Here is a 12,013-nt window from a genome sequence, read left to right as displayed (position 1 = left end):
GCGAGGCAGCGTGAACGGTGCTGCGACGCCTGGAAGCGGCAGCAGCAGCGGCGGCGGCGGCGGCAGCGGCGGCGGCGGCGGCAGCAGCAGCGACGATGGTGGCGGTGGTTTAACGGCGCATGCGCACGCCACGCGTCCTACGTCGCTGCCGCGTCGCTCGTTGCTCGTTGCTTCGACGAGCGGATGCACCGTACGGCCTCGTGAAAATCCACGACAAGTGCGTACGTATATACTACGTATATGTACGTACGTAGGTACGTACGCTGAACGATACGCGTACAAACGAAGGCCGCGAGAGTGCAGAGACCTCTCGCCTCCGCGCCGCGCTGCACACCGCTCGGTCGTGCCTCCGCGCCGCGTCGCGTCGCGTCGCGTCGCGCCGACCGCGGCGAGGATGCTGGCTAAATGCAGCTACGTGACTTCTGCCCGCCACGACCGGAGGCGGGAGAACATTACGGAGCGAATTACACGGCGCATCGGAAAAGAATTCGCGCGACTTTCTCGGAGTTTTACTGCAAAAGAGATTATGAGTTATCGTATACGGTATAAAGTGTAATAATACCGCCAACCCGCGTGGAATGCCGTTCACGATACCACGAGATTACGTGTATAAGGCGTCGTTTGCAGTTTCCTGCACGCGTTTTCGCGACGCCGTGCCGACGAGAAATGTATCATTATCTTTTATATTCGAGAGAAAACTAAGCGCCGTGTATACTTATAAATTTAACAAACCATTTCAATGCCCGAATAGCGTAGCGTTACAACTTCTAATATCTACTTTTCAGTCCGCACACATTTTTGTTTTAATACCAAATCTGTCATACATTTTGTTTTAAACAGAGAACGTTTGTAATTATAAATTAGGCACTTGTGGTATTTTCTACCATTCATTGATGTTGTTACATTGTTGTGTAATTATGTGGAATATTATAATATTAAATTCGACATTTTAACGTTTAACATTCGGAGCATTTAACTTTAATGGAATTCCAATCTCGGCCGTTGGAATGTCATAAATACATTGCGTTTCGAGAATTCGCGAAGAATATGTCGAAAGAAAAACGAAATGAGGCGCATCTATTTACAAAGCGTTCGTTTATTATCCCGCAGGAAATTCGCAAGGTATCGCAAGGACGCTGTAAAGGGTTCTGCAAGCCAGAAGAGACGGCGATGCTCTTTGAACAAAGCATTCTGTAAAGAGCGTTTTTCAAAGTCATTGTAAAATTATATCCAATCGCGTTTGGAAATAAAATAAACTCTTATATGGCAAGGTATATACATGTATTGAAAAAGAGAAATCTCAATTTCAAAGAGATATCTCTTTGCTCGTATTAAAAAAAAAAAAATTACTTCTTTGGATCAATGAAAATTTCTTTGAAAATAAGATGTATTTTCAAAGAAATTTTTATTGATCCAAAGGAATAATTTTTTTTTAATACGAGCAGAGAGATACTTCTTTGAAATTAAGATTTTTTTTTTTTTCGTGTGGTATATTTCGAAAGGTAGTATTTTTTTGCGACGAATGCGCGAATCAAAATCATTGCATTGCGTGGTTAGATTTGTATGTACAATATTTAAAACACTATATGAGATACGCGTCATGTTCGGGCGGAAAGAAAAATACGGTCGCAGTCCTTTTTTATGTGTTTTTTTTTTTTTGCGTAACATAATTTGCATTTTAGTATAATTATTTCTAAAATAATAAAACAGATCCACGCATATCGCGAAATTGAAAAGAGTAGGAGCGTGACGCGCACATTTCCAAACCACTCCTAAAGTTTTTATCTTACTCTAAATCGAGACAATCGTTCGCGTTAAGAACGAATGTTATTAAGCCGGTTTAATGGAATCTCGAGCATAGTTTCGAATAAATCTCTTAGGCGTTTAATAAAGAATTTGGAGCACGAGGTGGATTATAGAGCGAGAGAGGAGGTGGCGTGTCCTACTCGGCGCCGCCGACAATGATAACGAAACACGACAGCCCCGGCTGTTACGTGCCTCCTCGAGAAAATATCGCATCGTAATTCCGATGCCCTACCATTGAAATTTTAATTTTGTATATCATGCTAACGACGCGCGCGCGTGTTTTGTACGTGTAGTTCGCGCTGAATACTTTTTCGTTCGATATTTTCTTACGATCGTATGTACATGTATACGCCTCAATTATTTTCATTAAGATATTATATCCGGCATTCGCGAATGCTCGATGAAAATTTTATCAGATTAACGTTATTGTGTCATCGGCGACATTCGTTGATAAAAAAAAAATGCCAACTGTTGATCGATCCATTTTTCTTTTTTGTCAATAAAAATGAAGTTTACAATAATTAAAATTGACTGCTGTAAACCGTAAAGCGCGTTACACATCGGCGCATTTCACGAATTCGACTCCGTCAAGTGTGAGCGTTGGCGTGCAAATAATTAATTTACTTGACTGTGAGAATAAATTACGAGTACGGACGATTCTCGCTTCACTGCACGACGACGCGGATCAAAAGACACGGAGAAAGAACTATGAAAGGAAAGCGCGTACCCTGAACGCGATGAGCACGCGAGCTTCGCGTTCGCCAGGGAACTTCGCTAGAGAATTCGGAATATAGGGCTGCAGCCTCGCGCGAGAGGCATCTCATTCGACACCACAGACGGTAATAACGAGAGCTCGACGGCGCGAGGTTACGTGCTTCCTCCAGAGAATATTAATCCGTAATGCTGAACTCGGTCTGTTGAATCTTCCAGCTCCCTATATCAGATGCTACGAAGGAAAGCGGCTGCGGAGGAAAGCTCGGTAGACAGCGAAGCTCATGAAACAGAAACTTTTGCGGTAATCCAAGTATCGCTGGCCACCTCGGTGAAATTTGTCTTTATTATTCCATTTTCGATAATGTCTATATTTTCTTAAAAAAAAAAAAAAAGAAAAGAAAAGAAAAGAAAGAAAGAAAGATAGATAAGAAAAACTCACGATGTGAGTACGTACAAGAATAAATTCGTGAAAAGAGATGCCGTGCTGAAAAAAATGCTTCAACGATCTTGACGTAAACTATACAGTGCACTTGACTGCACTGACCGAGCTCTCTTTGTTTGCTCGTTCGTTCGTTCGTTCGTTCGTTCATTCGGATTGTACGGATGCGCTTTTTCATGCACCGACCATACTCGGAGCAGGTGCAGGACCGCGGACAGAAGGGCGAACGACCGAACAAATCCGGTTCGGGATATATACGCACTAGCTGAACTCCCTTCCTCGTCCGCGTATAATGTGAGACTAGCTTAAACTGGTTGTCGTAATAAGAAGAGAGTTCATTCTTCGCTAATAGGGACGGACGGTGGGAAACAAACTTGAGTGGGGAACAAACTTTTACTTTTGATTTACTTAAGAAGAAATTGCCCGGATGAACGAACCCATCGGTCCATTTTCATTTAAACGAGTATTACATTAATTAAACATCTAGTTATATCAATATTGCCACATCATGTAATAACTCGTATAATCAACACCACATACCTAATTATTCCATTAACTTGATATTAGTTTGCAATAATTTTGTTATTGTTTAGGTAAGGAAAATAGAAGAAAAAGAAAATGCACACAATCTATCGTAGAATGCCGCATACATGTATATATGCGTACTGTATGTGCACAAAAGTCTTTCAATATGTTTTAAAAAATCCAAAGAGACCATATCTGTACTCTAAAAGTGATCGAACCGCACTGAAGTAGCGAACCAATGAACCGTGTAAAATTTCACGTAATTATCCGGAAGTAATACTGTCGGGGGAGCGTAACGCCTCCGCAGTCACTGTTAGCTTAATCGAGATGGCTTCCTTTTTTAATTCCGCGTAATGTCTGCTCCGGGAGCCACCTCCCTTTCCGAACTTGCTACGGGAAAACTCGCATTAAGGGAACGATAGAATGTGGACACGATGCACACACAATACCTTTTGTGAAATTATCGCCTTTTATAAATGTTGAAATTTGTCGTAAATTTTTTTTCTTCGTTTTAAACTCGAGTAAACTACAAAGCGCAAATGCATCTCGCGATTCGAAGTAATTAATTTCAGTCAAGAAATGTGTACCCACTTTACTTTGTAAAATTGTTGATTTCCAAGTAGTTTCAACATATTTCTTGTGTATCTTTGTATAGAAATATACACTAAGTATTTATATTTATCTAACCCCGTCTACTTTATTTTAGTTCATACACTACCGTAGCATATATATATTTATATTACCAGCATACATTAAAAATTATACGCTGTTGTTTAGAGTGTAGCGTATAATTTTTGAAAATACTCGACGTTATTTTACTGCCCGTAATATTTAAAAGAAAGAAAAATCTCAGAAAGAAAGACTTTAGATTTTTCTCAAGAAATTTTAATCAGAAAATTCCTTGTTCCTTTAGATTTTCTTACAAAATATAATAAACTCTATTGCCCTCGGGAAATTGATTTCCGTTTTGTACTCATAACCGTGCCGAATCGAAATATAAATACTACACCTGAATTAACCGCGCTATATTTCGAATTTTGGTCATCGGTATATTTGTAACCAGTATTTACATTGTTTCATAAATTTTGTCTGATTAATGGAACGGATTATTATGTTTTCCTTGAAAATAAAGTATTTGCCGAATTGCACGCATTATGATATCCACGATTCAATCTCGCTAATATTATTTATTCATTTAGAAGTTTTCGTAAACAGACGTTTCGCAAATTTCACATAATACGCACTTTCGTGTATTAACACAAAAATGTTATCGCAATGTTATATCTTTATTCGCGAGCGTTGCTTGGTTCGCAAAACAAAAGAATAAAGATCGAAATACGTTTCCCATATCGGCCATTCGAAGCCGACTTTAAAGCAGCTTTTTATGCGATTTATCTAGTATTGGAAAGACATTGGCATCTCTTACAGCTTCCTCGGATATATACGTTCCTGATCATCTATTTATAACTGTTACGAAGGGCTATATTTGTTCAAAAATGCGTTCGCGTCCACGTATGTGATTGAAAATGAAAAGATCTATCATCTGGTATATGTTATAAGAAAGATTAGACTCCCGATAATATATCGTGGATATATTTCCGAAAAATATTTTCTTACCCGTATTCCACATGATTACTCAAAATCTCTCTCTCTGTTATGATAAAATAAAATAATAAATCTTTCAATTTTATCATCTTTTTACTTTCCTATGTAAATCACGAAACGCTCTCTTTTATGGAAATCTTTTTGTAAAAAAAAAGTAGTATCCTACAAGGAACGGAGTGGCAAGGGAGATGGCAAACTTTTTTAAAGAACATTTGAAGCAATGGAAGTAAATTTTCCGCTTAGGAGTCTGACAAATTCCGGGTTACACCTCGGCGTCACTTTATTTGAAAGGAGGACGACGGTGCAAACGGCGAGTGTGGTGGTCAGAGAGTGGAGCACCGGATTTTTGCCGGCCGCGCGCGTCGAGATAGCATCGCGACATATTTGCCTAGCAAAAGCTTCGGACCGAAAGAGGAAGTACGAGGAAAGAGTCAAAAACAGAATGGACATATTGCATAGTGGCATTGCGCCAGGTCGTGTTTCTGCAAGATATCTGAGAGCGTAAATTGAATCGTGTACTGACCAACGATAAATCCGAATGGCGCGTACGATACATATATATATATATATATATGTGTGTGTGTGTGTGTGTGTGTGTGTGTGTGGGTGTATATATATTTTTCCAACTCTATCGGCTCTCTCTTTTGCGTTTAATCGCGTTCTCCCCGTGAGGGGGAGGGGACGCATAATATTTATACAGTTGCGTTACATTCACGCGTGCGAAATTATCGACCAAATAGAAACACGGTGACAGCGACAGCCATCTCAGCGACATAGATTGAACGTACAATGGCATAGGAAGGAGAGGGAGATGTATTGCTCGATACAGATCCGAATGCAGTGACCCAATCATACGTTCAACATGGCACATTCATGAAATAATTTCCGCCTCTTTGACCGGAATATTAGTAGCCAGATATTCAATGGCGTATATGCTCATAACTTTAATACGCATTTCATTCAATACGCGTATACGCGTATACGCGAGAATAATAAAATTCACCCATACCAAGTTAGATCGGCGGCTTAATTAAGCTTGACATAAACTTAACTGGACGAAACATCGTCGAGTATACTAAATATAATTTCCGGGGAATTGATCACATTACACAGACTTGTTTAATTTTCCATTTGTGTGCAAAATGTACAAGCTCGGTCACGAGTCCAAATGTAACCGATGCCATTTCATAATGGCTTTTATATATCGCTCGTTTTAGTCTGACTTTAATTGCCTGCCTCATCAATTCACTCTTTACTCTGTTATACGCCCACGAGATAAGACATCTCTGCGCGGTAATTTGATAACTTCGGAAAGACGAACCGGTATTGATATTAGTTATAGAGTAGCTTTTAGACAGGAACGTCCGGCCTTATTTTCGCTCGATTATTACTTTTCACGACGGAATTAACGTTCCAACGAAAAGGGATGAAACGCCGAAAGAATAAAAATTATTTTGCAAAGAGATAGAGTACAAATTTCCTCCTTTTGTGACGCGTGGATGATTACCAAGATTCTAAGTGTAGCTATGCAGGTGAGCGCGCCAAGGACGTTTTACGCTTTTCCGTATTCCCTTGATTCCATTGCTCTCGTCTCCTCTTTTTTTTCCGTCGTTTCTTTATTCCCGACCCCAACTAGATTTTTTTTTCTTTTTTTTTCTTTTTTATTTCTCTTTCCATGTCGGCAGCGCGCTTTCAAAGAAATATCAATTTGTTGAATTATTACGCTCAAAAGCGACGACCTCGCTGTCTTTCAGATTTTATGAACGCACATTCGCAAAATGTATCTCCGTGTGTAATCAATTTCGAGATATATATATTCCGAATTAACTGTTCAAATATTTTATATAATTAAAAGCTAATGTTATAAGTGTTCATGTTTACGGAATCGTTATTTTATGCATATGTGCCCTAGAGTGAACGTGTTCTAATTCCTCACGCTATATAATAATATAATAATTGCAGAATGTAATATATTTACGTACGCTATACGTTCCACACGCACATATATAATGCATGAAGCAAGATTACCTTTTTCATGAAATTGTAGGAAAAAAAAAAAAATATGCAATACCAAATAAGATGAGTGTGACAACAATGGAAAGCTATAGATAACGACTGTTAGATCGAGTTGAAATCAATAAAAGCGCATAAAAATTTGCCGCACTGCTCGATCACTCTATTAGTTTTGACGTTATCGTAACGCGATCGATCTTGTCGAGGAGTTCTCAGCGGCGTTTTTTTAACTCCGCGAATTAACAGCGGTACCGATTATACGATCCATTTACGTCCCGTTTTCACGTCGACAAAAGCGGCGGGGTTGTTTCCGGGGGTGCGACCCATTTTCCTACTCTTCCTTCTTCGGAGGTACGGCGGCGTTGTGACTTCGGAATATTATCATTGGACTATACCATCGCTTCCATTATCTACCGAGCTACAACTACTCGAAGCTGGCCGTACCATTAAACTACGGAGGTCAATTTGTCCCCGTGCGCCACTCGACCTTGTATTACGTTCGGCTTACAGTTGGAGAATAACGCCGTCCGGAATCTAATCTCTTCGTTCACGCGTGTGATTACGCTAAATTGTATTAACCTTTCATTAACACGACAAAGTGTGATGACTTTAAAACATTTTACTTAAAAGATATGATTATTTAACGACTTGCAGTAATAAAATGTTAGATTGAAGTCCATTAGAATCGCCAGAATGGTGCTATTTGGTTTCGCTAATTATTACAATTTTTTTCCTTTTTGCATTAGACGTTTATACAGTACAGAATATTGAAAATGTGTGACTATAAATATAAATATATAATTTTAACGATACAAATAATATCAATATAACTTTTCACTAATCGAAAACAAAGATAGGAAATTACCAAATTGGCAGTTTCAACGGGTGAACATACCACTGGTGGTAGTGGCTAGTTTTTAATTTATATTAGCTTCGCGAAGTAAATATTTATTAATGAAATCTATAAACAAATTTTGGTAAAAATACATATCAGTGTATGAAAAATGATATTTTATTAAGATTAAAACGCTTCAATGTGAAGGAGGCAAATCTGAGAAAAATCTGTTTCCTACGATTGCTCCATCTCTAATCACTTTTATTTATAATAGCATCGCTCTTAACGTCGTTTACAACGACGTTTGATCTTTATTAATTTTATAGAATAATGCACGTTACACGTGAACGTGCCGCAGTCTCGGGAGGATGAGAAAAGGATAAAAGGCTCGTGGGAAAGAGGTGGAAAACGACCTAACTCGTTCCTCTCTGTGGTCCGTTTTAATTTTCCGCGCTTTGCCTCTGAACCGTTCAACTCTTTACAACCTGCTCCACTGTCTACCCACTTTCTTGTCCTCTTCCCCATTTCCGCAGCGATCAAAGGGCCACGATTCCCGTATCTATGAAGAAATCGACCGCGCATCGATACGTTCGATATCTCAACCGACGATGGTTTCGCGCGAGAGTTGCAGAAACGAAGCGTCAGAAACACGCTTGTTACTCAACGCTACATCAATTTACGTGCCGATAATTTCATCAAATAAGAAGAAGGCGGCAAGTAAAATACGTTCGAACGTTCATTTTACAGTTATGCAATGACCAAGGTATATTAAGTACTAATAAGTGGGTAGCAATTTAACGCGTTCGTGAGAATTGTATAATTTGTATTGTAACACGCTTGCATGGATTTAATGTGCATCGCGATCATTAATCTTGAATTGGACGTAACGCACGTGGTTGAATTCAATCTACTCGGATCTGTATTATTTATATGATAGGTCAATTTGATTTCATTTTTACATTCGCATGACGATTCTACGTACAAGAAAAAGTATTGAGAAAAACTAAAGGTCTCTATTATTTCCTATTAATTTTCATAAATTGCATAATTACGTAATACATCAAGCACTAAATGCTAATAAATATTCGTGCTTATTATATTGTCTATATATATTCAAAATTAATACTTTACATTTAATATCGTTTCAACTAATATAATTATTCCAACTAATATAATTAATTTTAACTAATTTTAATATAATTCATTAATTACGAGATAATTTATTTTAAAAAATTTTGCTCCGCCATGAAATATTTATTCAATCGTGTCATTTAACTGACGTAAAGTTAAATTACTAATAAGTATAAATGTGTTATAAAAAATTACAATAAAATCTCCGCGTTAATAAAAATAAATACAATTAATAATTATTGCGTTTTTGGTTAAATCAATTAGTTGGAACACGATATGTAACTGTAATATTTTCAATTCTTGTTTTATTTATACTTGATATGTCCATGTTCAAAATTTTTCTAAATATTACGGTTATAAAAAATGAACCGACGTGTATCATTTTTAATCCTGAAAAGAGGATATTTGATATTGAAAAGTCAAAATCGCAAACCTTGCATAAATATGTATATTGAAATAGGGATTGAAAAAAAGGAAATAAAATATTTTAAATATTGACTTTCTTTAAATCGACTTTTGTAAATATGAATGCATTTCCATTTCATAATACAAATACTCAAAAATTCAATCAACTTAAACTTGAAAATTCAATCAACTATAAATATGCTTGATATTAAAATTATTCAAATAATATTATTAATAAACTATGTTTTATCTCACAATATCCTTAATCCCATCTTATAAATTGTTCTAAAAAATGTACTTTTGTACAGCAAGTAATTTTCTTATTTAAAAAATGTAGATCTTAATATTTTTATTAAATTTGAAAATAATATCCCTTTTGTAAAATTTACAATAATACTGTTTATCAATTTTTATCAATTAGCTACTCGTGAAATTTTCTCTATCATTTTATTATTTGTTTGCGAGATTGCCTACAAATTGCAAATATCTGATTATTCTGCTATATAAGGAGATACCGAAGTGTCAATAAATAATTCATCAGTATAACGAGTTCTGTTCCATAAGCTTCGTACGCGTGCAAGTGCATTCTCGTACGCACAATAAATCGAGGTGAATAATTACAGGAATACTTAATACTTCAGAATTAAATATAGATCGTAATCTATAGATTGTAATCCATCCATTTTGAGCTAATAAATCTAGGAGATAAAATATTCTATATCTATACATATCTTCGCAACTTAATATGCATACGTTTACATAGGAATTACATAGGAATTACGCATATTTTACACGTAATTCCTATTTTCACAGATCTATTACCTCGATTTAAAGTGAAAACTAATTTGTCACTCACACCGATACGATGAGCAACAGCGGCAATTGTAAATTACGTTGCAAACTATGCGTTCAATTGTAACACAAAGATAACATACAAATTAATAACAATGATTAAGTAACTAATATTTAAAAAGTAATTATTGAATGTGTAGATGAAATCTCTTTGTTTTTTCAAATAACTATTTACTAAAATAACTGTAATTTTTTTAAATATGATTTTAGCATACGTTTGCAAATTTCAAAAGATAAAAGATAAAAGATCCTTTATCCTTTAATTCTTATTTTAAATATTAAAAATATACACGATCTAAATAAATGGTGATAAATGATTGGTATCACACCAGCTAAATAATACATAAAATAAATTATTCATATTTGATTGCTTCGTCGACACCTGACGCCTCTCAGGTTTCGCCATCCTCTTAGATCCTTTTATTGCGCATCACATACTCGCGAAATATTATCAAATTAAGGACCGCGTATTAGTTACACAGCAAAATAAGTCTCCGGATATTAATCGTATATCGTATTTCACAACGAAAGAACAGGATATAAAAAGAGAAATTGCATAAAGCTACAGTGTTCATTCGACATTTATGATACATTTATGATGATTGTTATGTTCAGATTCCCACCCAGAGTGACACCCAGGTCATCATCCTTGTTATTTACCGAACGTTAAACAAGGATGACACGACACTCGGAGAACACCCGGGTGGGAATCCGAACACGCCTTTGGAAATTAACGCAATGTACGAATCTCAAGGTGAAAGCAATCAGAAAGTGGCACAACCAACCTCACCTGCGGCGACGCTGCACCTGTCGCTAAAAAAGCTTATATGCTCTCGCGATTGTTGAAGTGATTACTATTTCGTGCTGCGAGTTAAGTGAATAAATGTAAAAATGTAAAATTGAAGATAAAGCACCAAGTGAATCGATTGATTGTTGAGAATGCGTCTTACACTACCGATGTACAAACGCTGAATTTATATTGGATAAATGTTACATTACGAGAATAATTACGACTATAGTCGATTCGGAGTTAATTCACATTTCAAATTTATTAACCGCTACTGTATATTAACTGCTACTGTTAAGTTTGCAGCAAGTTGTCGCAGGGATCACGTTCTTCTCCGAGTATTTGTCGTTACAACGCGACATCTCGAAAGGTAATAAGTGTAATAACATTACGGTGCTAGCTGCTGGCTCGAATCTTGCGGCGCGAACGTAAATACAAGCTTGAAATACAATTACACGCCATACGCTGCCGAGCGGTTCTGTAACGGATTACCAAAATATTTAATATATTTACCGAGTAAATTATGAACGTTGATCGATCGGGCGGACTGTGGTTATAGATTATTCGTAACGAACGATTGTGTTGGAACGATCGAGAGGTAACGTAACGATTCGCGGAAGAATTCGCGCTGCTCATTCAATTCTTGTAATTTGAACGCAAGATGAAAATTTATACCTTAAAATGTACGTATTCGACAATAGCATAAATTTTTATAATAAAACGAGCGTCGAAATTGATTATGAGATCCACGTGCTAATGAATTTATAATGTCATCACCTCGAAATACGTGTTGCGCTACATTGTTGGGAAAAATTGTTTTGCTGAAGTATTTAAATTTAGTTAGATAAAGATCTAAAAATAATTGTGTTGGTTACTATCCAGGGACTATCAAAATAATTAT

The 12,013-nt window shown here is 36.8% G+C and overlaps 1 protein-coding gene across 1 annotated transcript in view; it reads left to right on the top strand.

The window, feature by feature from the left end:
- The window catches only part of LOC108749299 (homeobox protein Hox-B3-like), an 11,342-nt gene extending 171 nt beyond the window's left edge, over nt 1-11,171 (top strand). The window contains exons 2-3 of the mRNA XM_018487898.1: nt 6-217; nt 10,941-11,171. Coding sequence (XP_018343400.1) covers nt 6-217; nt 10,941-11,171 — 443 coding nt within the window. The remainder of the gene's footprint in view (nt 1-5; nt 218-10,940) is intronic.
- Nucleotides 11,172-12,013: the final 842 nt, after the last annotated feature.

This window comes from Trachymyrmex septentrionalis, unplaced genomic scaffold (assembly GCF_001594115.1).
Source record: "Trachymyrmex septentrionalis isolate Tsep2-gDNA-1 unplaced genomic scaffold, Tsep1.0 scaffold29, whole genome shotgun sequence".
Taxonomy (NCBI): domain Eukaryota; kingdom Metazoa; phylum Arthropoda; class Insecta; order Hymenoptera; family Formicidae; genus Trachymyrmex; species Trachymyrmex septentrionalis.
The sequence above is the reverse complement of the archived record's forward strand: the minus strand, read 5'-3'. Positions and strand labels throughout refer to the sequence as shown.